The sequence below is a fragment of the Pezoporus flaviventris genome, unplaced genomic scaffold (assembly GCF_033815535.1).
Source record: "Pezoporus flaviventris isolate CSIRO_AGI_PZ_B2104156 unplaced genomic scaffold, CSIRO_AGI_Pfla_v1 ptg000040l, whole genome shotgun sequence".
NCBI classification, from domain to species: domain Eukaryota; kingdom Metazoa; phylum Chordata; class Aves; order Psittaciformes; family Psittacidae; genus Pezoporus; species Pezoporus flaviventris.
In genome coordinates, this window is record NW_026892588.1 from 9371165 (window position 1) to 9398802 (window position 27638).

The 27638-nt window shown below is 42.6% G+C and overlaps 2 protein-coding genes across 4 annotated transcripts in view; one reads left to right on the forward strand and one right to left on the reverse strand.

Moving 5' to 3' along the window:
* CFAP410 (cilia and flagella associated protein 410) overlaps window positions 1-27638 on the forward strand; it is a 120761-nt gene that overhangs the window by 85341 nt on the left and 7782 nt on the right. The gene's annotated exons all lie outside the window — the stretch shown is intronic.
* On the reverse strand, window positions 6010-25775 carry TRA2B (transformer 2 beta homolog). 3 transcript variants are annotated; one of them, XM_061465215.1, is made up of 10 exons: window positions 25562-25698; window positions 19715-19992; window positions 19313-19446; window positions 15170-15332; window positions 14191-14379; window positions 12833-12948; window positions 11870-11953; window positions 8091-8150; window positions 7286-7359; window positions 6010-6418 (listed from the first exon to the last, which is right to left on the reverse strand). In XM_061465215.1, the coding sequence occupies exons 4-10, from the start codon at window positions 15200-15202 to the stop codon at window positions 6408-6410; spliced, it is 567 nt and encodes a 188-aa protein (XP_061321199.1). In that variant the 5' UTR covers window positions 15203-15332; window positions 19313-19446; window positions 19715-19992; window positions 25562-25698; the 3' UTR covers window positions 6010-6407. The 3 variants fall into 3 exon arrangements, with proteins under 3 accessions (XP_061321199.1, XP_061321200.1, XP_061321201.1); XM_061465216.1 differs by lacking the exon at window positions 25562-25698 and adding an exon at window positions 22455-24198; XM_061465217.1 differs by lacking the exon at window positions 19715-19992 and having other exon boundaries at window positions 25562-25775.

Below are 27638 nucleotides of genomic sequence, written 5' to 3' on the forward strand. Positions count from 1 at the left end.
AGCCTTCAGGTGTTCTCCCAACTCTGTGGAGCTGGTACTCGCTTTCCAAGAGTTTTGGTGGACTGGTCTTGGTCTGGAGGGAGTGTCCAAGGGAAGTATGTGTGCTTTGGTGAGGAAGATATAAGAGCGCTGGCACAAAATAGCTGGTGAGGCAGCAATCACACAGGCAAAGCTGGAGGTCAATGGTCCTAAGTGTGGTGCAGAACCCATCAAGAAAGGCAAGTCTTTTTCTAAGGGCAGCCCTGCAGGTGGGATGCGCAGCGAGATCGTTCCTCTCTGAAGAGATGCTGCCATGGAACAAGTCCAGGAGGAGGCAGCGAGACTGATAAAAAGAGCAAAAACTGTGATATTAAGGGAAGGTTAAAGGAGGGTTTGTTTAGTCTGGAGGAGGACAAGATAAGAGGCAGTGTGTGTGAAGGGCTGCCTTGAAAAGACAGGAGATATCGGGAAAAATACCCTTACCCTGTGTTTGGATGATCAGACACAGCAAAAGAAGGAGGTGGAGCTCTTCCTTGGCTAGAGGTTTTGGGAGGGTTTTTACCCAGCCTTTGGTGATCCTGTTTTGAAGCAGGCAGGTTAAGATCAGTGAGGTTTCATCTCCTTTTTCTGATGGGCTGGTTTAACTGCGACCTGCAGTGAGGGCATTTGTTTGGGCTCTTGTTAAAGGATGCTTTTGGGGTGCCTGGCATTGGGGCATCCTTGGATCCTGACTGCTCTTTGCAGCTGAATACAACAGGGTTATAGCTGTACATGTGTGCCCCAGGGGGTGGATAAATGGGCTGTGTGGGGAGAGGAAAATTGGCTGGACCAAGCCCTCATCATGCTCCCCAGGGGATGCATTAATCCCATGGAAAAAGTCTGGCTACTTGGCTGAGGAGGAACCTGCCTCGTCTCTTTGTCCTGCCTGTTTCCCCTGAATCCTTAAGGGTATTTTTCACTCATTCATCACACAGGATGAATCTCACCTTTGGTTTTGGGGGCAAGGTGGGATGCAGTTTCTCATCGCTCTGTGCAGGGATGCACCTCTGTCTCCTCACTTTCCCAGGAGAAGCAGTGCCAAAAATACCCCTCAAACATATAAATTCTGCCCTACAAAATGACTGAATTCCTGTACAGAAATACTTATTATTTGATTCTGAGTTGCAGAGGTGACTTCATGTGCCATGATGCACTGCAGAAAAGGATCAGCGTGTGCTGGTGGAAGTGGCTCTCACCTGCCCTAGACCACCGTGTGCCAAGGAATGAGACATGAGGAGGTTGGAGCAAACCTGAGAATTTAAACTCTAATACAGCATTAATGAACTTTCTCAAAAGTGGCTTTTGGCTTCTGGAAACCTCCTATAAGAGAACTGAGCAGCTGCTGCAGAGGTGAGGGAAAAGCAGCACAGACTTGGCTGCAGTTGATGGTGCACTAAAGCCACCCGTTATGGACAGTGTATTTGAGAAAATAGTTCAGAATTTGTTTGAAAAACATTTCTGTGCTTTTCAAGCCACAGGCCCTCCAGAGGAGGCCACAGAGATGCTGCAAGCGCTGGAACAGCTCTGCTCTGAGACAGGCTGAGAGAGCTGGGCTGGTTCAGCCTGGAGAAGAGAAGGCTCCACAGAGACCTTAGAGCAGCTGCCAGTGCATAAAGGGGCTACAAGAAACCTGGACAGAGGCTTTGGACAATGGCCTGTAGGGAAAGGACAGTGTGGAATGGCTTTAACCTGACAGAGGGGGGATTGAGATGGGATCTTAGGCACAAATTCTTCCCTGTGAGGGTGCTGAGGCGCTAGCACAGGTACCCAGAGAAGCTGTGGCTGCCCCATCCCTGTCAGTATTCAAGGCCAGGTTGGATGGGGCTTGGAGCAACCTGGTCTAGTGGAAGGTGTCCCTGCCTGTGGCAGGGGGTTGGAACTGGGTGAGCTTTAAGGTCCCTTCCAACCCAAACCAGCCTGGGATTCTATGAATTGTTTTGCTAACCATTTGCTAGGACACAAGTGAAAATCTCCACAGAATTCCAGAGGCTTTCAGGTCATCAACCCCGAATGCTCAGGGGTGCTGGGGTGCAAGGCAGCTAGAATGGCTGGGTAATTGAATTAGTAACTGGGCCTTTGTTAATTACACCTGTACAGAGGCTGAGTGTGGCTGAGACATAACTCCAAAGTTTTACCTATGGGAACAGTGGACAGAGACTGTCAGTAGGGGTGTACAAATAGGTCCTTCGCAACAGGGTCTGACCCTCGTAAGGTGATCTTGAAGGTACGGATGTCTAGGACCGAGGTGACTGAGCAAAGGCCAGGTGCTGCAGATGGACACCAAAAAAGCCCTACTCATCGTGTCGGAGCAGGCAAAAGAAAGGGTCAGCTTCTCTCATCTCTGAAAGCAGCTCTTTTGGGTCAGGAGTACCTGCCTTTCCTGCAGTGGATTTGCTGGAGCTGAAACGTGAACCACCCTATAAATTGCTTGAACCTGAATTAAGGTGTTGCTAGGGAGGACTTTTAGGAACTCACCAACTTCAGCAGAGAGGAGAAAGCTGCCGCATAGCTTGTGCAAGGAGTGCAGGAGAGTCACAGCCCCATGCTCTCCATCCCTCACGCTCAGTGCCACACTGGTCCCAGATGCTCTCATGACCCCGTTTCCAGTTCATGTGTATTTGTGAGCCACCTTACACATTGATTTTAATGTTTTCCTGAATGCACTAAACCCATGACTACTCCTGATGCTACCAATTCTGCTGTGCTAATGCTCAGCAGCTCCCTTGCGCAACACCACCCCCCACAGGGAAGATGTTGTGGGGTTGTGCAGGGACTGGTGCATCTCTCTCATGCCAAGGGAGGAGGAGGCACAAGCTGACCCAGAGGAAACTCCACCTGCACGCAGTGGGGGGAGACCAGCGACACAAACAGTGCCCAATTTCCTTTCTCCCCCCACGTGTGCTTTTAAAGCTTTTTATTTATCCTCCTCTTGACGGGAAAGCGGGTCAGCACAGGGCACAGCATGTCACATCCACCCCAGCAGATGTTGCTTGAGCAGCCACTTCGGCAGAAAGCACTTCCCTGCTGCTGGTGGGATTCCTGCTGAAGTTCAAGGGACGCTTCTCCCCCCTTCCCCTGTGCTGAATGTGTGCTGCATGCTGGCAGAGCATCGGGACATCCAGCAGTGATTCAGACGTGGTTTCAAAGCGCATCACATACCACAGCAATCTGTCATTCCCGCGTAACAGGGCAACATTACACACGACAGGGAGCATCTGACCAGGGGCTCTCTTCGGACTGACAAGCAATGGGAGTGATTCAGCAGCAGGAAACACCCAGACAAAAGGCTCTCCCTACTGCAAGGCTTACGATTTCCCCAGCCCTAGAAACAGCTTTAGCACGGATCTGAGGGTGTACTGGCACCCACCAACACAACACCCCCATTCCCTTTGGTACCCTTGGTGGAGGAAAAGCTTTTATCCATACACTGCTCCACGGCAGGTCCAAGCTGTACCAGAAGTACCAGGTATCACTGTGCAGGGAAGGGGTGGGAGGATGCTCTGCTGGCAGCAGCGAGCCCTCAGCTGAACTCATCTGCCTGGAACTGCACCACGCATTGTGAAACCCCGTTTTACTAAAACATAAAGCAGCTCGCTCCACGTTCGTCAGCCCCTGCCGGGTGATTCAAAGGAAGCGTAAGACCGTGACTAAGAAAACGTGGTCAAAAGATGGAACAGACTGCCACTCTGCGCAGGAGAAAGGTCAGCTCCAGCGGGGGGGGACTCCCCCTTCCCAGCAGTACAACTGCAACCATCCGTAATGCTCTCACCGAGCGGAGACCTGGCCCAGGGATTTGGGATGCTCCGAGTGCAGGAGCAGCACTACGTGCTCCAGGGGACATGTAAATGGGAATAGCAACTCAGCCCTAGATGGGATGTTACTGGTCATTGGGTTAAAATAATTACTGCTGCAGTGCTGCTCTGTCCTGGACAGTGAAAACATATGGATTTAGAAATAAACCCAGGTATTTGTAAAAGCCTTCCTAAGCTGCCTGGTGTACTGCTCTTAGCTGCCTTCCCCCGCAGGCAGGTGCAGCAGGTAGGGCTCATTTCTTCTGTGTATTGCTCCATGTGATTGCACAGAAGTTGTCAAACTGCTTCTGAGAGCAAAACAGAAAAGCATTTTGCTTCCCTACATCTGTACCGACCATAATTGAGTACAGAAATGAATACACGGCTATTTCTGCACACACACAACACCCCAAACCAATGTGGGAAGCTCAATGCACATCCTACAACACAAGGTTAAAAACCAATCCGATCACAAATCTAACTGCATCGATTTACCACACAATATGACAGATGTACTATGTAGTGTTTGCCCAGGAGTTTTTAAAGCCAATAGGTAACTTGAGAGTTAACCTTCCTGAACAGCAAACGGAGCGATTCACTGCTGGCCTTGGAAATGAGAAATGGACTATTAGAAACACTTCATGAAGACCCATCAATGCAATCCAACCTTCATGGAACAGCAAATGACTGGCTGTTCCTATAAGTGAGATGTAGCTCAGACAGCACACAGACACTCGCTCTGGGGATCTACCTCTGAGGGTTTTTGTTAGGCTGACAGGACTATTACAGTAGCTCCCACTTCAAAAGAATTTGGGGGTAAAACAGGCTTACCACTTAAATCCCAACCTGTGCTGGCTTTGGTGGCACTTTATAACCAGGTGCCACCACAGCAGCTCATGCAGCCATGTTTTAAATTCTCTGATGAAAGGATGACTGCAGGGACGGGCTCCTGATCATTCACCCTCCAGTGCAAGATCTTGTAAGTCATATGAAAACCTTCAGCTCAGTGTTACATAACAGAACTAAACCAGGACACTTGTGAGGTAGTACTCTGACAGATGTCAGTATTTCATTAAGACGCAAACCCCCAGTTCCTAAGCCTGTGGAATAACGTGTGCCATACCGGTCCTTCCACCACCCTCCAAAAGATCAAAGTTACTGAAAACTTCCATACAAAGATCTACCTTGAGCTGAAAACCACAGCAAGATGAGATGAGGGGGACCCCTTATTAGAAATGGTGCAGAGATACATGGAGAGCAACTGTCTGCTTCATTTCCACACAGGAACAGAGGAAATCATCAAGAAAAGGTCAGGAGGCTGCAGGTCCACAGGGTCCTGAAACCGCTCTTAGTCCATGAAAAAAAATGTATGGAAGTTACCATACAGGAAAAGTTGAGAACAGTGGTGGATGTAGCCTAGAATCTCACTGCTCCTTTTTTCTAGGTCCTCCATGCATGGTGACCATTGAGCTATGATACAAGGCTAACGCAAGTTGTTGTCTGACGGTACTTTCAAATCTTGCATAGATTTTTCTTTTAAGTGTTTAAGTTCATGAAACCACTAACACTGGTAGGAGAGCATCATTTGAGAATTACATAGCATTTTAGCTGCATATGCAGTTAAAGATGTACTCTTTAGAAGGAAGACCGTCAGTGAATCAAGAATCATAGATAGAATGGTTTGAGTTGGAAAGGACCTTAAAGCTCATCCAGTTCTGACCTCCTGCCATGGGCAGGGACAACTTCCACTACACCAGGTTGCTCAAAGCCCCATCCAGACCAGCCTTGAAAACTGCCAGGGATGGGGCATAAGAAATAAGAAAAAACAAAGTAGTCTAAATGTTATTTCACTGGATTCTCTAAGTGTATGCTCATTTACTGCCACTGAAGCTCTCTTCTTTTTAAAAGTCTATAGGAGATAAAGTGCTCACAGCTCACCCACCTCAAGGCTCAACAGCATCACCAAGAGTTTGTTACAAGCCTTGCTCCATGTGTACAGGGCTGCTGAATGATGCTTCTTGCTCCTGCACAGACTTCTGTACGCACTGCGTTTACATACCTGAAGCTCTTACATTTAGAGAGCAACAAGCCAGCAACACAGGGTGAATTTTACTTCTGGGTTTTAAACATTATTGTAGCATACATAGCTTAAGTGTTCTTGTGTGTTTTCAACCCATAACTCACATTTGGCAAAAGTAAGTAGGAAAAGAAAAAACAAACTTAATTTTATTTTTCACTTTTGAAAGCATTTTACACAGGTTTTGATCTTCAGAATACTTCGGAATCAGTAGAAAAAACTAACTGAACAGTTTGTTTTTACAATAGAAACCTTTCAGGAGTCAAAATGGAGCCTAAAAAAATACATGCAAAACATACTCCTTTCAAAACACAACTTGAAACAAAGCACCAAGCTACACAAATATGCAGAATGAAACAGCATTTAACACCACAGAAGTAGTCCTCACAAAAGGTGTAAAAGTCACCTATTCACTAGGCACTGTTCACTTGTTTAAATGGAAGAGACAATAAAAATATTGTCCACAAACTTGCAATTTCAACTCAAAGGCTGGAGCTAGAAATTCCTCTACATGTCATGCTTTAATAGCGACCTGGAAGAAAAGACAAAATACATACACTGTTAGACTTCCACGGGTTGTCAGATGTTTAAGATTCCTCCTAAACTCATTGCCTCCCCTCAGATCTGCATCAAATTTAAACATCTTGTGATGTGTCGATGATCAATTCAAGCAGTCAGGACAGTTCTACCATTACGTTCCTTTGTGTAGGAAACTCCCAGTTCCTGTCATGTGCCCAGGGCCAATGTTCTGGAGCACAATGAGAATTCATACTCTAACTGCTCTGTGGTGGCCAGTTTCCCTATGGATCAGTAAAAGCAGTTACACTTGTTTTCATTTGGACACAAAGGGTAAACATGAGAACACGACCTATTCATTCACTCTGTATCCATTACAAAGGGACTATGCTAGGAATGCTACTGTGGTTTATTACATTTCTGCCATCAAAATGCAGCTTTATCTTCCATGCAAATAAGCAATTCAGGGGGAAAAAAAAGCCCTGTTTGGAGCTCAGATGAAGTTAACCTCCTCTTTAACAAGTTAGGTTGGGAAATTTCATGTTAGAATACGTGAGGCTTGGGGATTCAACCTTGCTCCCATAGCAGCACCCAAACTGTCAACATACTACAAACTCCTGTTTTCCTGTTTCTGAGAAAGAAATGGTACCTCAGACTTTTTAACAAGTAGTATTATCTAGTTTGGTTTATTTGCAAACTAAATATTTGCTCTGTCCTCAAGGTTGCCAGTTGCTCAATGGAACATTAAAGGGAACTGTGGTTCAAAAGAAAAAATAACCACACTGAAGTCAAATAGTCTGTATGGACACTAAAGCTCCAAAGAAGTTGTTCAGGCAAAGTGCAGGGAATCTGCTTTTGATATGAAAACTCTGCAAGTACTTACGAGGTGAATAGGATCGAGATCTGGATCGAGATCTGTAGCCCCCTCGGCTGTAATATGGGGATGGTGACCTCCTCCTGTCAAAGAGAGTGACAGAAAAATCCCTTTGTTAAAGCCTGTGGCAGATGAGTTGCAGCAGCTTTGTGCTGATACCTCTAACCCCATCCTGGTATCAACAGTATACCTGGGAAAGCTACTGAGCACATAAATAACTGATCAATATTTCTACTGGATAACAAAGCAAGCATTTGAATTTTCTTAATACTCTTTTTATTACCATTTCAGAGTACTATTACTTTGGACTAACAGAAGAAATACAAGCTTTCTCGCATTCACAATTTGACTAAATGCCGTTTTAGTGCTTCAAGCCAGGAGCATCTCAAAACAAGCCAAGTCACACTTCAGCTTTAAATCTAAATTAATTGCCCCAAGACAGAACAGTTTGACTAGCAGTCACTGCTACAACCAACCTCACCCCAAATCCCTCAAATCCAGGCACTCTCTCAAGCTTTGTGTTTTCTTGCCTAGTTCTGCTTAATTCAGCACACTGACTTCTTGGCATAAATCACAAAGCTTTTCCTTTGCTAACCTGTGCCTGTACTAACCGGACCCCTCTACACAGCGACAAAGGAACCTCTGCAATGAATCACACTGCTCACTGAAGAGCTGCAAGTGCTCAGCATCCGCCCAGTTTCTGTTCATGTGTTTAAAGAATCAAGCCTATCTGAGGGTTGAGTCATAGAACACTCAGTAAATGCCATGCGCATTTCCCACGGATGACCAGACACTAAAAGCTTTCCTATTATACCTGTAAAACTGATCCCTGTCTTGAACAGCTCTCCATCCTCCACCGCCACCGCCACCTCCTCTGTGAATACAAAAGAAGAATGGCTTTTGAATTTTAGAAACAAACAAAAAGTTCATTGTACAAGGAAGAAGCATCATCAAGCATGAGAAAATAACAAAGAGAAGAAAACATTGGTTCCTACACTGGATAATGCTGAATGACTTCATTTTGTATTCCTGGAAGGAGCTGGCTAAACTTGGTGGCAAGGAGCAGTCAAAGAGGACTCATGTTCCACCTCACCAATATTCTATTTCACAATGTCATATTCTCCAACGAGCAGCATTCAAGATTGGTACGTACCCTTCGCTTCTAAGGCCACTTCTATTCCGAGATGCTTACCTGCTTGAGGCAAGCAAGTCTACTTTTTTTTTTTTAAGTAGCAAGATCAATTCACTGTCCTGAGGAAAAAGTTGATTCCAAGGGGAAGGTAGGGGGAAAAGTTCCACATCCTTACATTTTAACATTTCACAATCATGTTTAAACAAGGGCATTTAAGATACAACTTCTGATTTAAGAGCAGCCTAGAACTGAAATAATATGTTATAGTATTTAACAGCCTTTGGGCTGGTACCACCACAGACTGAGATACAGTAGAGCATTACCAAGAGACTAAATCAAGTTTGGATTATGGAATAGTCACTGCCAGAGATGATTCACAGCACCTCAAAAAGGCTGCAAATCAGATGAAGGACAAAGAGCCCCCAAACACCACAATCAGCAGGTCTCCTTTTTTAATTATTATTATTATTTGTTTAATGTCTTCTCTATTTGGTAGTGAGCCAATGTGCCAGCTGGGTTTTTTTAATGTTATTCTTTACTTCACAGACACTTTTCCAGACAAGATTAAGCATCCCACAGCAACAAGAAGAAGCTGAAGTTTCAACATGACAATTCCCATCTGAAATTGTATTTCACTAAAGGCTTCACTGCACAGGGGGGAAGGAAGGCAAAGTGTTACCAATTGATTTTCTAGGATTGAGTACTAGTATGCAATGCTCTACTGCATCTTTAACAATTCTAACTTCCTTAAGGAAGCACTTGCAACATACCAAACACTATCCTCTCTCCCTCAAACCACCATTATCTGCAGGATGAAAAAATGTAGCCACACACAAACCATTTGTGGCTTACATTTACTGTTTCAATATCTGCTATCAATAAACATTACAAAGGTTCTGCAGTGAGCTATAACACATTTGGGGGGGTGGGGGTGTTTGGTTGTCTTGAGGTTTTTTTCCCCTGAACATAGGAAATGGAAAGTACCTCTGCTGGAATTGTCAACATTTGGGTATTTCCACGCCAAAGCCCTAGTTCACAACACACACAGGATGGGAGAACATGAAGGAAGGTCAGAACATTGCCCAGCGCATGACTGCCTCACTGAGCTAGATCAGAGCATGGCTGGGAATTCTGGCAAGCTGCATTCAGACTAGTACCCTAATTGCAGTAGCCCATCTTCTATCATAGAATAGTTAGGGATGGAAAGGACCTTAAGATTATCAAGTTCCAACCCCCTGCTATGGGCAGAGACACCTCACACTAAACCATGTCACCCAAGGAGGCTCTGTCCAACCCAGCCTTGGGATGGAGCATCACTACTTAGTAGTCTGCTCTTCCTCATCTCATGCAATGTAGTCTTTTATGTTCACCCACTATCACAGTCTGCAATTATTTTCACTAGCATGCACCCAGAACCGATGTAATTACAACTTCTGATAATGTTTTATGAACATTTGAACCACTGTTCACCATCAGAAATCAAAAAGGTAACACTTAAGCACTTAAAGACTTGGGGTCACGCCATAACGTAACAAGGAATAAATTACACTTTAAGGACATGCAAGCAACAAACAACAGATTTCAAGGATAACCAGTACACCCTGACAGATCCTTTAGGAAAGAATAAAGAAACCTGTACTATGAAGATTAGTGGCGTAAAACTCCTACCAAACACTGCAGAGCACCACATCTTTTGCTGGTCCTTCGGTGCCTTTGCCCTTCCAAGAGGTTTACATCAGAACCCCACAGAAAGCATGGGAAGTGGGAGAAGCACCACTTAACAAAGAGCTTAGCAGACTATGTTGCAAGTCTTCTGTTCCCCAACACTCTGGCGAGCTGCTTCAGTTAATTTACCCACTGGATTTCAGTGAATTCCTTTCGGTACAGTAAGTGAGATGAGGCTATGTTAACTATTCCAAGCAAGCTTTTGCACCTTGTGCTTCGAAACAAACTGGAAGTTTGACTGAAGAGCCATCTTAAAGCCTACATACAACACGTCTGGGTTGTGCTATGCCCACTGTCAACTTCAGATTTTTAGCTATTACAGTTCTCCAAAACATTTAAACCTCTGGTATTCCCAAAAACTGGATTGCTAGAGGCAGAGAAGTAGCCTAATCACTGCATCTCATACATGGGCAGAACATGTGTGTCTCCTGTGTTCATTGTGATGATGTAGAGCACCTTGATCCCCTTCCCTGTCTCCAGCAGCACTGAAGCACTGCAGAAGCAAGGCACCCGATTTAAGTGACAACAGAAAGGCAGCGAGAGGAGAAACAGATCAGAAGCAACGCCAACATCCCAGGAAGGAGAAGTAGCTGAAAGTAGTAGTAGGGGAAGGAAGAGACAGCTTCCCTTGGTCAAGTACCAAGACCATACAGCTACCAATATCAGCATAAAGATGATATTTAAGTCTTAGCCTACAAAAGCACCAGGAGAAATACTGGAAGCTTAGCACTTTTATTTCCTTTGCCCCTAAACGATAAGATGACAATGCAATTTGAATTCATGTATTTCCATGAATATACAGTTGCTATGAGGGAACAATCGTAAATCCACCTATTGCTGATTTAAGCTTTGTAAACCACTTAGGAAGTACTACTATAGAATTCTGCAACTAAAGGAACATTTAGTAATTGCAGACACTAACAGTGAACTCCTACCTTTGTGTTAAGTTGGGAGTTACTAACTCCTAACTGAAGTGTACCAGAAATTGTGAGGATTTCACAGGGAACAAGTCTCGTTGGCACTCTTAATGGAAAATGCAGAGGACAAACTTGCTCTATCACTAAACAAATTACACAACAATCACGTTTTCTATCAGCATTAAAAAAGAGATTTTCTATCAACTTTACTACTATGCTATCAAACACAGAAGTTTAAGCTGAAGACAGACATAAACAGGAGGAGTCCTTCAAGTAAAACACACACATCCAACCTGACAGAGTATGTTAAAAAAACAGCTTTTTTTTTTAATGCAAATGTCCGATATAGAACACAATGTTCCAATGCCTGATCCCTTATCTTTGGCAATGTTTGAGGTGCCATATTTTTTAGTAGGGAATACTAGTGACCAATGAATTTCCCACATTTTATCTACTATCTGACACTCAAAATGTTAAGTTCACACTATAATACTAATTCAAGTATTAGATCTGCACCTGTGTTCTCACCATTTCAGCACTAACAGATGAACAGAAGATTATTTTAAAATCAGAGTACAGACATAATGTAGATTAAACAAACATTGTGACCTAACTCATGCCACAGGTTAAATACCACAAAGGCTTCTCAATCTGACCAATCTGATTTGTACCAAGCAGTCATTTTGGTAAGATTCCAGACGGACAGTGAGACCAAAATTATTTTGGCATACATATGCATGCTTTACACTTACGTATGTAGAAAGGTAGATGAGAAAGCACAGTTTAAATAGCAGTCGAATATTACAAATATTGCCTCACCTGTATGATCTGCTGTAATAGTCACGATCATCATACCCTCTGTCATACCCTCTGTCATAGTAATCTCGTCGTCGTGAGCTGCCACTACAAGCAGTGAATGAGAATTACATTTAATAAAATATAAAGCATTAATATTGTTTGCAGTGCTTTTCAGTAGACATACAGTCACAATTAAGTACACAACATTTTAACTGGGTTATATTACTACCTTGCATTCTCACAGCTGAAATGTGTGGGAAAGCAGGACTGCTCACATCAGTACAGATGGGAACAGAACTCCTTAAATAATGGCTTTTTAAAAATGCTTGAACTTTAAGACAGCTACTTTTCTCCTTGGTTTGAAACCTCTTAACCTTTTGGTATCACAGGCACACAAAGAATTCCATTCTGTGACAACTCTTCATTCACTTTTAACTCTCAGAAGGCTCCTTTTGGAAGAACTTTTCAATTAAAAAATAACCTGCAGTCTCAACAAAATATTAACTACATAACCACCAGTATCATAAGCTGAATGCTGTGGGAAAACAACTGGGAAATTACTTGGGGAAATTTAAATTCTTTGCAACTGTTGACTTAAAGTGCACTCTGTGGACAGGCAAACTGTGCCACACAGCTGCTCAATTAGTATTTGTCCATTCATTCTTGAAAACTTGAGCTTGCAGAAGACATTAATATTTGAATCACATGTGGCAACAATTAAAAATAATTTAGAAGTTGTCAAAAATCTTACCACAGACTTATTTAAATGTTTAGATAACTTATGTCTGGGCCATGTAACTAAGGAATCCAAGTTTCTGCTCACTGTAATCCAGGCTGGCCCTTGACCAGTCATGATAAGTGCTATATAAATGAACCCCTTGTACCTGAAGAGGTGGAAAGATACACATTACTACCGATGGCTGTCACAAGACTATTAATCCTATCCCACACCAATTTGGAAATAAATCCACACAAGTAACTTACTAAGTGGGTCTTCCCATATAGATTCCAGGGGTTGGTGTATGAGGTCTTTTTGTTATGGAGAAGTCTACCCGGATCCTTCTTCCATCCAGCTCCATTCCATTGGCACGTTCCTTTGCCTAAACAGTGATAAAATACAATTGGCTTTAGGTATGAACTTTATTACCAATACAAGTTTCACTTCACACAACCACTGCTTCAAGTATTAAGTCCTAAAGTGGCTCAGGATGTACATCTTGAGTTTCACTTATGCCTCAATAAAAAAACACTGAAGATAAACTGCAAGACATTCTAGGCCAGCTGGATGTAGACGTTTGGTAACCACCCAAAATGTGACTAATACTGCATAACTCTTTCAATATATCTGCTTCTAATATGGTTATGAGGAACTTTCAAACATGCTTATGGAGATGCAAATGCTCCAAGACACAACATGAAGCCTTTAGAAGTTCACAAAGGAGCACTGTTAAGACTTTTTCCTCCAATACATCCTCAAAACCTACCATAATCTCAAATATAGTAGTATCCAAGTCGTAAGTAAATCTGATATAAAAAAAAAACCACAACAACCCACAAACACCAAACAAAAAACCAAACAAAACCTGTTGGATTTTATGTCAATTAGCAGCATCTACATCCAAAACTCCAACCTAACATGGAAGCCTTCAAGCCAAATTTGGAAAAAGACTACAGTAAAGACTTAAAATAATGGAACTTATGCAGAATACAAGCCTAGTTACAGCCCATAAGCATGCTACTCTCCAACAGCTGGCCTGAGCATAGAATTCTATACCCATTAAGTACAGGATTCCCTGTTCACTCTGTAGCACAATTCCCTATTCATTCATTTATAAGCACAAATCCCATAATTTCTTATACTGAGGCTGACACATATAGCCTGGCCTTTTATTTTTCTGAAAAAGATTCCCCCCTGCTGCTCCTTCAGACTGAAGCAATAGAGGTCAGCAGAAGGCACAGCAGCACTCCCAGAGAGCTCCTAAAAGGCTGCCTGGTCTACTCTGAACATGCCTGTAAAATCACGTGAAGTTAGGAAAGAACTATTGTAATTAAAACAGAGCCTGTGTTTCTATTTTCTTTTCCTTATTGGCATAGTTTGCACTATGGCTAGCCTGAAGTTTGCTTTTGTGAATTACAAAACAGCTCAGCCTGCACAGGGACCAATATTCGTGCCTCCCCACTCTCTCCTCTGATACCCAGTAGATCTTTTGAACTAGGACTCCTACATTTATTACGAGGTATCTAATATTTCTTAGGCCCCAAGTTTCTCCAGGCTATAGAATATACATCCTAGCATCTGAGAACACAGCAATCATTCCATATAATACTGTACCCCAACCTACTTCCTTAGCATCTTCAACGTTTTCGAAGTACACAAATGCAAATCCCCTTGAACGCCGAGACTGCTGATCATACACAATGGAAACATCAGCAATGGGACCATACTTGGAGAAAACTTCTCTCAGATCTCTTTCTGTGGTGTACAGGCTCAATCCAAACACGCCAAGACAACAATTTGGGTCAGGATTTGCCTAAAGGAAGGGGCAGACAGATATTAGAATAAGATCTTCAACACAAAACAAAGATACTGCTGCAATTCAGGCTGGGTTAATCTGCTAATAGACACTATTATAGTTAAGCTTACAGACTCACAAGCCTCCTTTCACAAAAATCCTTTGCATTTCTCATGTGCTGTGTGAACTACAGTTCCAGCACATAAGTACTACATTTAAAAGAAATTACCCTCCAAAGGCTAACTTATGACTATTGACTGTGGAGATTTATATATACACACACAGACTTGGATCACATCTTCATCTGTGTTAGTTACCACTTCCTCCCCCACTTCAGTACAAACCACACCACGCTCAAGCTGCCCAAGTCTATAAAGCAGCTAAACGCAAACTGGTTTGCATGCTCATTTCACAAAGATGCAATCCAAATAGCTTTTAATGAAATGAAATTTTAGTTTCCCAGGTTTTCTAATCAAGAAAAATCACAAATGTTTCTCCCCGCCTAGTTCTACCCCTGTCCTTTGCTGCATGTATTCACTCATTTATTACTGTGGGTATAGTGACAGCTGTTGACACTGGAATCACTTCTAAAGGCATCTGTTAAAAAGCAGACAAACAAGACACCCCCACCCCACAATCCCCAATGATCTTCCAGAGATCCATGGCTTATCGAAAGCTAAATGACCATTAAACTCCACAATATCTTTTAAACAGACCTGAAGCAGAATGTTTTTCTGGGAAACCCCAACTGAGTGATTACAGGAGGTATTTAGGACTATGCAAGAGCCATCTCTGGTAACAGACATACCCTGTTTCCAATATGACGTCTGCGAGTAGACATGGGTGAATGGCTGTGACTATGCCGCCGCCGATAATCCCGACTGTAAGACCTACTTCTGGATCTCCTGTGAGAGCGGGAGCGAGAGCGCGATCTTGTGTAGTGTCTACGGGAACTCCTCCTTGATCTAGATCTGAGGGAAAAAAAAGAAAGGTACAGTGTTGGTTTTTTTTAACCCTTCAAAAATTAAACCAGATGTTCACATACAAAAAAAGCCATTTTCCCACAAACCTGCAGTACCACATGATTTAGCTGCAATCAATTTAGTCACTACTCTCAAGGACTGTGCGCTAAATCTTTACAATTAGATTACTGTAGATGCTTAGAGCATTCCTATTGCAGAACAGGAATCTCAACTTCCATTTTAATTAGCTTTTAATTCCCCTATAATTTGTAACTTTCTCCAGCGAGACTATCTTGGTTTCACACAGTATCTTCACAGCATTTACACTAGCATTTAAGTAAAAATAGCTGGGGTGGCTTTCTTTCAAAGACTTCACACAAAAAGAGAACAGGAGTAAATATGACTTAACATAAAGCATGCAGGATTGCAAAGATGCACACTTTGTTTATTCTAGCACCCAGACTAGCACTGCTTTTAGTGTCACTGAAAAGCAAATATACTTTTTACACAGTGCATAACTACAAACATAGAAGTCTGGCAAATGCCCCCAAAACACAGAGCTTAATACAATTGAAGAAAAGCTGTAGTAGCCTTATTTACCTTCTGGTATTTCAAAACTTATTTCACATTAGGTGTTCATGAATGTTAACATGTTCACACTTCAAGTGTATTTAGGCAAAGGTGCTCACCAATTTCAGCCTAGGCCTCAAAACAGTTCCAGAAACATCTTCTGACAGCACTAGGTCTGTGGACATGAGGTTCTGAAACACTCTGATTCCTTCTCCTAAACCTTTAGCCCTCCCAAAACAATCTTAGTTGAAAAGTTGGACAGGCACTTAAATTGGAATGTAATGCCCGACTTTGGCCTGCTGACGGCAGTCACTGAATAATCTGCATTCTACACAAATACAAAGGAAATCGCTGCAAGGCTAGAAGTGCCATAAACACTTTCACATTCAAGGGCTCCTAATCATAAATTGTTAATCTTCAGACTTCTGTTTACGTCTTAAATGTCCTTCCTCTAATTTGTGGAAGCCAAGATAGTTAAGTACTGACCAAAATCATAAGCTACCATCATTGATCAACCACGTTTCACAGTACCTCCACCACCACTACACTTGGCATGAATGAAGCTCTCAACCTGCACCCTTTTTTACTCCTGAGCATTTACCAGCTTCTTCCACAGTCAGGATTTCTCACTAGCTAAGTGGCATCAGACAGCCAAACTGCACATATATACTCTGTACGTTACTGGCCTCCTTAAAAAAATAAAATGCCTTCAGCCCTGTCTGAAGTAAGCCAGCTAAGTTTTGTCTTTAATTTGAAATATATATATATATACATATATATATATAACCAGGAGAAATGACTTCAGCATGCCCCATTACAACACTACTAACTACAGATTTAGAAAGATCAAGGTTTTTTTTTTTTTTTCACAGAAAGTAAAAAAAAAAGAGAGAACTTCCCTGAGGCAGGAAAGACAGCAATAATAATAACAGTTCAACAGATACAGTCACATTTCAACTGCTAACATAGAAGAAAAAAGGCAAACACAGAACTGATGGTTCCAGGTAACAGAATACACTAATTACACTGAACAAAATCTAGACACTTCTAAACCAGGTTATCATTATGCAAGATAACAAGGCTCATTTTATATAGGCACTGTTTATATTGCTGCCTTAAATGTCATACTGCTGTTATTCTGCTTTATTGTCAAGTCACCACAGCTGACAGCTCCTATTCCTTCATTAAGAACTGTTCAGACTTCACAGTCAACCAAAAATAACAAGCTTGCTATGCTGCTAATGAAAACATCAAAAAAGCAGGTTTTTTAATCAAGCATATCCACGCCCCAAATGATAAATATGCCAGGACACAGATTTGTTCCCAAATCAAAGTTTAATTCATAAAGCTGATCACTCAGAAGTACATTTGCAACAGAAACCACCAAGAAATATAAAAGTTCTCACAAAGTTGTTTCTCTGGTGAGAGCCAGAGTTAAATGACTTGTTTGTGATCATATTCAAACATGTGACAGCACTGAAGAGAGATAAATATATTGGTTCTAAGTATGTGTGTTGACACAATTCTGCCCAAATCTGCTAAAGAACACACTCCAGCTCTGCCAAAGGCTGGAAATACTGGAAGTATATATACTACATTTTCAAGACAGCTGTTAAATGCTCAGGAAGCTGTGGCAGACATAGCACCTACTTCTGTTCATCAAAAACTAACAAGTCAGTTGCCAGGGTACTAGTTAAAGGTCCATTGATCATAAATGATTTGCTAGGTCTCTTGCAAACTCTCTATCTTGTATTTGCTTCTTCCAGCATTTTAGACAATTTATGACTGCATTCTCATACAGTACTATTCTGCAAGTAAGAAACATGGTGCTTTAAAGAATACGCATCCCTATGGTTGTGGATTAAGGTGCAGAAGGACATGCTGGGCTGGGTCCTGACTGGCTTATTACTTTAAAATTTGGAAATGTTTTGCAGTCTCCATCCTCTGAGGTTTTCAAAACCTAACTGGATAAAGCAAGCCCCGAGAACACAGTCTGAGCCCAGAGTTGACTCTGCCTTGAGCAGCATTTGACTGGGCTCTTCCTGAACTGTCCAATGAATCTCTTGCTATTGGCAATTCCAGAGGTCACTCCAATTTCACACTCTGTAAACTGGTATTACTCTACCAAGTATTTAATAATTTAACATATTTGTTCTTGTACTACAGGGATTGCCAAGTGCATAATTTAAAAATTGTGACTGTGCCTGAAATGCACCAAAAAGAAACCCCAAAGCCCGTTCCTTTGCTATCAAAATTTCCCAGGTATTTTCCTTCTCACAAAAGGCTTTCAAATGGATCACTTTGATCTTGCAAGGAGATCTAAACATGGTATTTGATAGCATTTTCCATCATGCGTGACTGCTAATAGTATGTTCCAGTGTTGTCATTCCCCAGCCTGACCCCCAGGCTTTGGCACGCCTAATCCTTTGCTTACACACATAAGTAGTATACTGTGAACAGCTCATCTGGAAACCCCACTGCTGAAACCCACATTTTCTAACCTGAATGCTTACGAATGAGTAAAGCAATGAACACAGTCATTTCTATAGCCAGCACTCAATTATACAGACTATTTAAAAAAAAATAACATCATTCACCCATTTACAGGCTTTGTTACCTTTCAATTCTTTATTTAATAGGCACATCTTACATGACACACCTGCTAAAGCCAAGGTAAAGTGGCCAGCAGTGATGTTTACAGTCTTATAAAATACGCCGATAGTCTAGAAATGTCTCAGTTATGTGCCTTAGCAGTTTTAAGAGAACTCTGCCACTGCACACAGCTAGTTCAGCAGGTAACGATAGGTAATACAGTAGTGAAGGCATTTTCAGAGTGTGCATTTGCATCACCATGTAACAAGTAAAATAAGCAAGCTACTTTCTCCACAACCTTGTTGAGAGCAAGGAAAGTCGTCTAATCTTTAAAGCTTTCCAGCCTGTTAAATTATTATTATTTAAAAGGTCAGACAAATGTCTGTTGAGATTCACACTTCTCTACTGCTTCTTTTTCATGTCCTGCTGAACCCAGGACAACCATTAAGTACTCCAGAAATACCATTGTTTCCAGTAAGAAAACATAACACATTAATGTGACCTAACTAAGATCTTGAGAAAAAAACAAGATCTAGAATTAGTAGTGCTTCATGCTCAGAAACCAGCCATTACTGTAAGACTTAAAAAGCATGCCACCTCCAAATTGTAGCAGCAAAGATACACGTCTATGTAACTTGTACAGGAAAAGCTGCAGGAAGATCTAACCTGATAGTTCCACTTTTCAAATCCTGAAACCAAACATGCCCAATGTCCACAGATCACCAGTTATCTCTGGAAACAAAATTGGGCTAAATCTGACTTCAGTTCACCTCTGACATAACGATCTGACTGCGAAGAGGAGGAAGAGGTAAAAGAAGTAAACTCACCTGGATTCAGACCTGGATCTAGATTTTGACCTGGAACGCCTGGAATCCTCCTTAGATCGAGATCTTGCAGGGGTGTGCCTCCCCGACTTGCCAGACCCATGAGCACTTCCGCTTCTGGAAGCAGAACGGGATTCCTGCACGCAGATATTGAAAGCCTAATTTGTACACAATTTCTTGTTTACCTGAGGTCTGTAAACAAGCTCCAGTGAAATAAAAGGTAAAAATTCACATCTATGTGTCCGGGCAGTTGGCATTAGAACTGCCTAGATTTTTTTTTAAGATTTTTTTTTTTGTCTTTCCTGGTAGACACTTCTTTACCCTGCATATACTTTTGCTATTAAACAGATAATGCATGCATGTTTAGCAAAATATACAGGGACACATAAACAGACTAGTAATTACTTAGCGTAGTGCTTTCAGATTCCAGATTACTTCTTATCTTAACTTCATTTTTATTCCTTTTCTTCATTCTTCCGTTTCAAATTCTGACTTCTTTCATCTTCCCCACTTCACACAAATTGCTCAATATTCTACAAGTGGGACTTCTGGTCTGATAATTAGCATGCATTCACTTTCTTTTTTTTCAAATTTCAGCTTCACTTATTCCTGAGCTTCAAATAATTCTCATTTATAAAACTTGTCAAATGGCGACTTCCGCATTTTCCTTCTTCAACATTAACCTTAATAGAAAAAGAACAGGATGAAGAATATTTAAAAACTCCAGGATAAAATCTAGTGCCAAAACTGAAACTAGAAAAAAAAAAGTTTTGTGGACTTTTACTATTATATGCAGTTCAAGAATTGAATCTACCAAATGCCCTACTATTTTATAAACAGATTCAGTCAATTCAGTTTAACTTAGTACTAAGTAACTGAATTAGCTATTTATTCCTGCATTTAATAGCAAATGCACAGTGGATCAACTGAATTATCAACTAATGAATTCTAGCATTAGGAAAGTCAAAATACTTCACTGTCAGCCACATACTTAAGACAAAATCAACAAGAAGTGACTTAAGTAAGATCCCTAGCGCGGCCACAGGTGACTGAAGTGCTTTTGGAATGCAGAAAGCACAATGCATTTGGTCCTTACTTTTTGGGACATTCTTGCAGTTTAGGCTTAATTTGAAGGTTTATGATCACACTCACGCCTACTCTGCCTGCACAAGCGTGATTACACATGCAGGCTTCATGCTTCGAAGTAAATCATCATTTTCCACTGAGTGAAAATTCAATTCTGTGCAATATGCACAAACACTGTTATACAATAATATCCCATCTCCTCTACTATTTATTTGAAATCATCTCTGGTAATGACATACCCTAATTAGCATTTTCAGCTTCTCTTTTTTTAATCAGTATATTAACTTCAGTCACATGGCCAAAACACTCAAGTTTGAGCATGCTAGAAGGTATTATTTCCAGATATTAAGAAAAAACGTAAAATCAGCACCAGAATTTTATTCCCCTCCCCCCACTAAAAACCACACAATTCTAAATTTTGTGTCAATTCTGATCAAGAATGCTCACTACCACCACTAGGGTACCAGAAAATAAAAATGACTTCTTAAATCTTTGTAACATCTCTTAAACCTGAACATTCGACTCAAAAGACATTCTCTACTAAGCATTCAGAAACTCATCTGCTGACCCCAAATTCAATCATGCTTAAACCACTTCCACACAACTCAAAACAGTTTAACCATTTACAATTGCCTACCATACTGGGGGGACACAACTTGCAGGATAAAGCTGATTTTCAATTAAAAGAGCAAAGTCAAGGACGTTCCTCTCTGTCACAATGCCTACGGAGGTGTTCTAAACTGTAGCACTCTCATATACTAATCTGCAAAGGGCAGTGCAATAGAACTAAGTTATAAATAACAAATTTAACCTAAACCCAGTATTTAATGTATTAATTTAACCATAATAAATCTTCAACTCTTTAAAGAGAGTTAAAGCAAGATTGAAGAAGGGCTAAAAAACAACACCTGTTCTTCATTTGAGGAAAAACACAAAACCTAACTCTCTTGACACACTCAGGCCAGACTGAAGAAGCCACGTCCAAATACTGGTGGTCTAATACTGAAAAGGATGCAAGAAGTAATGCAGGATGGGATCTTGCCTGTAAACATACCCATACCCTTTTCAGAGTTTTAGAAGTCTCTTGACATCTTTATCTTCAATCTATTTTATAGGATTATGCCACTTCTTTATTACTTCCTGGCTTAAAGGAATTCAGGTCACCTTATCTGCTCCAGATATTACTAAAAATAGTAACAAGCCCTAAAATTTCAAAGTTGTTACTATCCCCACCCAAGGAAATCCTTCCCACCCAAAATTTCAAGCACTGTGAGCTTGCAGCGCTCCAAATTTCCTTTACACCCCATTATACTGCACCCATTGAAGGCTCTCTTAAGCTATTCTGACAGCTCACTTCAATTGGAGAGTTTATTTGTTTTTTTTTACCACCTGTAAAATCATCTGTTGCTCCTAACAACTTTTGTTTTTCTACTTTTTGCTCTTTCGCTTTGTGTGTTTTAAGGTTTGTTTTTTCTTAAATGCCGAAGTAGGGTCTCATCATGACACACCGAAGACAACAGAAGAAACAACGTTTTTATCCTGTCTGTATTGAAACACTACTGGTACGCAGACAAGGACTGGTTTTTCAGTATTAAATAACTGGTTTTTAATAACCTTGAGACTGTGAAGCGTGGATTTTAAAAACTACCAGATCCCTTGATCTTTACCAACAGTTCTCCCCCTTCATCAGGCATTAGCGGAATTCAGGTGGAAGCTCTGAAGTCCAGGTCTGTGGTTTCCAAAGTATTCTTTCCATAGTTAAAGCATATTAAAACCAAAGTATAATACTATAGGGATGGTAATTTTAACACCCCTAAGCACATTCATCTACTCTATGAGCAGAGAATGTCACAGCAGGAGGATTATTTTGGGGGTAGTAGATAGAAAAGACTTCCATGGACAGAAGCAGCTGTAAGGTACGCAAGGACCATGCGTTCACACTTCTGAGATCCATTTTTTCCCATGGGAATACAAGCTACAGATTTCAATTAATAATGTAAGATACAAGCAAATAAAATTAACAGTATCTTTAAAAAATCCTAAATCCCTATGAACTTACATATATCCACTTGTTTTCCCAAAGTAAGGTGCAGACACATTACACATTATCAAGTCTGGAGACAATTTATTCAAGGTATAATTGCGAAAATTTCACATTCCTTCAACCTCTCTACTACTTAATTCAGCAATCCATCCAACAGAGCTTTTGCCTCTCTACCCCTGGAGCACATGATCACCAGATCAGATCACTGCTGGGGGCAGGTGGGAATCCACTCAGGAGGGTAAGCAGAACAGCCCCTTTCTGCAACAGTTTCCAACCTCTGCCAAAAAGAAACAAGAATGTATTTTGAAAAAGCCCAGAATCAAGCTAACAGGCCAGGAGCAAGGAAGCCCAGCTGCCTCCGCATTGACCCTGAGGGCTCATTCAGTGCATCAAACTGGCAGGAAACGAACCCATCAGCAAAAAGCAGCCAAACTGCCTTCTTACAGCTTAGGGCACTGAATCAGCCACCAAGAAGTCAGATCAAGTGCCACTTGATGAAGGAGGAACACAGAGGATGCCCTAATCTTTTAGTGGCATCAAGCTATCAGATTACTTCTAACCTTCTCAAACTGTTTCTTCAGACCTTCCTCCACAGGTTAGTAATAAAAACAGAATTTCTGGAAATGTATGTGTTAAGTACATTGTAAGCAGATTTACAAATTAAGCATTTATACCATTCAAGTTACTTTGATCAAAACCCAAAACTATGTATTTTGACCACCTGACTACCATATTAAATAGTTTCTGATCAGACACAAACCAAGTAATCACCATCACTATTAACCAACAGATAGGATGAGACTCACTATTCTTCCTTTAACTAGTCTTTCCAACCCTTCCATGCCTAGATCACATGCCCTTCAATGAGCGCAATTTCAATGAATGAAATCAAAATAAAAGTGACTTAGGAAAACGTGGCAATTGTCACAGCATTCTGACAGTATTTTAAGCATGCTTTTGTATCTGAAGTATTGGCAGCATTCAACAATTTATAGTATTTTCAGTTAAAAAAAAAAAAAAAGCAGCTTCTAGAGTTTAATCCCAGTATGGAGTATAAACTGTAAAAGAGAATTTGACCAAGGATATTCTTCTCTCCTCCCCCCTTTTTTTCCTCTTTAAACTGTTACATAAGCCCATTTGAGTTTGGGCTGCTGTCAAAATAGCAATCCCATTACTTGTGAAAGCACCTGGTATTTCTTCTTCATCCCCAACGGTGATCAGAACTCCTGGCTACACAATCAAGTCAAGCCTGCAAAGCAATGCAGCTGGAAACTTACCAGATCTGACTGACTATACAAACACTAGCACAAGGGAAAGAGCAGGAACATGTTTTCAGGAGCACAATTCTTCTTGGCAGCACAGACTTGGAACAGCTTAACAGATAGTTGTAAAGTCATATCCTAGATTATTTATCCAAACACTGTTTCTACTTTGTAGAGACCTTAGTGTTTCCAGCTTGAAAAAGTAGAAAGCCATTGACTCAGTAAAATATAAGCCTTCAATAAGCAAAAATCACCATCAGTAACACTGTCAATAGAATCTGCTTATGATTCATTAAGTTCAGGCATAACTCATTTTAAGCCTTGGTGAAGACTGCCTGCACATGATGGGGCTTTTCTTAAAATAAAAGTATAGAAAAGACAAAATAGAAAAGCAGGTGGGACAGCAATTGCTGTCCTATCATACCCTTCACAATCATGTTTCAAAGACATTTTGCTCTTAACATTTCCACTCATTCTGATTGAAAGCTAAACCAATCTCCTAGTTAGGCTACCATCTTAAAGTGGTAATCTAACTGAAATTAAATCAATTTAAAAAAAGCTAACACAAAGAAATCCACCTTGAGCAAGTCAGAAGTAATACTCCCTCACTAAAATTACACTAGTTGTACGAGTGACATGATGACATTAATGAAAACAAAATACCGGGGGTGGTAAGAGTTTTAGTCCAGGAGTCTTTAAACCCTGCCTTTCAGCACTCATTTTCATCTGGCATTTTTAGCTTCCTTGAAACTGTATTTTTCTAGCCTAACCTCCCTTGAAGTAGAAGCAGTCATACTAATAAAACTTACTACAGTGAATCTGAAAGAGAAAGCGCCATATTCAAAGACAGCCATTGCAATTTTGTGCTCAGAAGTATTATTTATTTTTTTTTGCCACTTCGAGTGAAAGTTTAAAATTTAAACTACTGCTGTACTCATGTGTTGTAGTAAAACTTAAAGATCCCAAAGGAAAACAAGACTGATTCACTAAAGCAAAAACAACTACAGATAATCTGTACTGCAGACGTACATCACAAATGTGAAGCTTAGCAAGTCATCTACTGCAGTATTAGTAAAATTCCATCCAGGTAGTAAGATCTTGCAGTAACTATGCAGGTTTCACAAAGCAAAGAGACTGCCCTAGCTCTGAACACGTTCAGTTTGAGGTTTAACCCTTCGACTACTGCCATCACACCTAAATTAGAGACCAAGCCACCTAGATGAAAGGCTGCAACTGCATCAAGAAGCAGGGTTAATGTTTCACAAAGCGAGCGCGAGAAGGAGCAAATCGGCGCTCTATTTACAAGGTATCTCACCCAAAGCGAAATGCAGTGAGCGTACAACAAAGGCTCAGACTACTACCGGCCCAGGATGTTGCCTACCCTAACCGGGCTGGTGGAATAGAGAAGGCACCACGGCACCAGCTGATCCAGCCGCAGCCCGGCTGCACACTCGGAGGGGCCTGAAGGCCCGTGTACTCACGGCGGCAGGCAGCCGGCCCCGCCACAGCCCGTGTCCCGCCACTCTCGCAGCAGGGCCGCAGCAGCCGGGCCGCAGAGAGACGCGCGGGCGGACCTCGGCCATTTTGTCCCAGTCTCCGGCGCGCCCGGTCACCAGCCCAAGATGGCGCCGGGCAGACACCACGGAACGCGCCGACGGGCGAGCAGCTACAGCGTTCCTGCCGCCCGACCTCCCTGCCGGAGGCCTCCTCATCCGCCACCTGCTCCGCCCAGGCCTCAGGACGGGGACACGGCGGATGCAGGGGGTGAGGAGGGAAAGCACTGCCCGGAGAGACGGAGGAGCGTAGTGGGGGGGGAAGACGGGACGCGGCCGGGCAGCGCGCTCAGGCTCCATGTATTACCCGCTCGCCGTAGTTCTGCTCCCCGCTGTCGCTCATCGTCTCACCGCCGCCGCTCCCCGCCGCTACCGCCGACACAACCGTCCCCGCCGCCTGCACGCTCCGCAAAGGAAGTGACGAACCCCGAGCGCGGGCTCCGGGGCCCGCCCCCTCCGCCCATGAGGGAAAGTTCCGCCCTCCCCAGGCGACGGAGGCTGCTGCGGTTGCCGGTGGCAGCCCCTAGGGGATCGGTAGCTGCTCGGTGCCGGGAGCTGGGACACGGGCGGACCCCTTCACAGCCGAGTGGAGAGGCCCTGCCTGCCCGCCCGGCCAGGGAAGGCTGCGGCCAAGGCCAGGGTCTCCTTACACAGGTCGTGCCGGTTTAAAAACCTCGCTGTGATTGCAAGAGGGGGAGATGGCCAAGAGTGTTAAAGCATTAGCTTAGTGCAGGTCGGGAGTGAAGATCGGGATGTTTCTACAGTGCCCAGGCGAGGGCAGCATAGCATCACTGAACAGTCATCGCTGCTAGGTGCTGGGATTGTGCCTTCCCCTGCAAGGAGCGACATCAAACGCCTTTTCCTTCGTCGCTCCGGCTGCCGCGTTTGGTTTATTTCACCTTGGCAAGACAGGCAGCACGAGTAAAGCACCATCGTCCACAAAAAGTCAGCGTGGCTTCTGATTGTGCAGGTATTAAACGAGGACGCCCAAATGGAGTGGATTGCTGTGACCTAAAATACACCAACTTAAAATACACCCTTTCAGTTTAAGCAAAACGCTGACCTAGTGCTCTTGATGCCACGGCACTGCACAAGGGTGGAAGTGTGGAGACAGGAGTCATCACACCCAGTCAGCACATCCCAGTGCATCGGTTACCCCATGCACTGCTGCTAAAGGATGCACTCCCACTCCGTGGCAGCTCCCATAACCATCTGACACACCAGCAGCAGTTATTTCCCTTCACTTGAACACATTCCCTCTAGAGTGAGAGTTGGGATAAGGCTCTGCACACACCTGTATTTGTGCTGTTAAATGAGCAGCGAGGTAGAGAGTTGAACACCTCGGTACCTGTTCAAACAGTGGCTTTTTTTTTTTTCATTCCCAGCGCTATTTGCCACACATTTAAGAGGTAGCAGCAACGTGCTGGAACAGTAAAGCTGAAAACACCAGACAGCAGCTTGGTGGCAAGCTGTGGAGACAGCAATTTGACTGATAGCTTTAAACACTGGTGAGCTGTGCTGTGTGGCAAGCAGCTCCGGTGCTGCACATTTCCAGGTGATGACTTCTGAAACGCCCAGGGGGATTCCAGCTCCGTTTCCATTAACTTTGACACTCACAAGAAGAGACAAGCTGGAGGCTGCTTGGCCGCTCTTCTGCCTCCCAGCCCCAGAACACAAAGATAAATTTATCAACCAAAGAGGAAGGCTTTTGCAGCTTTTGCTGATATAGAGATACTGCAAGTTTTTTTTAATGCCACTTTTCAATGGCTTCATCTCCATGCTTTGCTGCTGTTACAGCACAGTTAGTGATACACTGTGCTGTACAAAGTCACAAGCAAGAGTGGCAGGATGGAGACACAGAAAGCACCATGTGTTTATTGAATCATTGAGGACTGGAGCTCAGGAAAATCAGTTTTTCCTGTATGCTGCTTATAACAGAAGGGAGAAAAGGAGCTTCCTGTGCTGACAGGTCAGGGAGAGATATCTGAAATGAGCTGCCAAAGCTGGCTAACATTCAGGAGCATGACATTGAAGTTATGGGTTGTCTTTAGAAATCATATCGCTCCTCCAAAACATGCAGCAAAGAGTTCTGAGTGATTGGTACCTGAACTCTACAGGGTTCTCCTTTGGTTCGCTTTTGGTGCAGAAAGTTTAATGGCATTTATTTTCCATCCCCTTGGTCTATATAAAGCTAAGTAATCCACAACCCTCAGAGAGGGTCCTGTGACTGTGAAAGCAAAACCTCTGCTGACAACACTCACCACAGAGCCAGGCATTGGTCTGACCACCCGTCCTCAAGCTGTTCCCCTTCAACAGCAGGACTGAGGAGACACCACTGGGGATAAACTGGCTGAAGTCTGCTAGGAGCAAGGGCCTCTTGCAGC

Bases quoted from the DNA above. Each gene is read 5' to 3' on its own strand.
- TRA2B (XM_061465217.1), bottom strand. From the start codon at position 25,597: ATGAGCGACAGCGGGGAGCAGAACTACGGCGAGCGG. The intron at 14,380-15,169 runs GTATGTCTGTTA...CCCTTCCTTTAG, and splicing joins GACGTCATATTGGAAACAGG to GCAAATCCTGACCCAAATTG. The intron at 7,360-8,090 runs GTATAATAGGAA...TCTCTTTGACAG, and splicing joins GACAGGGATCAGTTTTACAG to GAGGAGGTCACCATCCCCAT.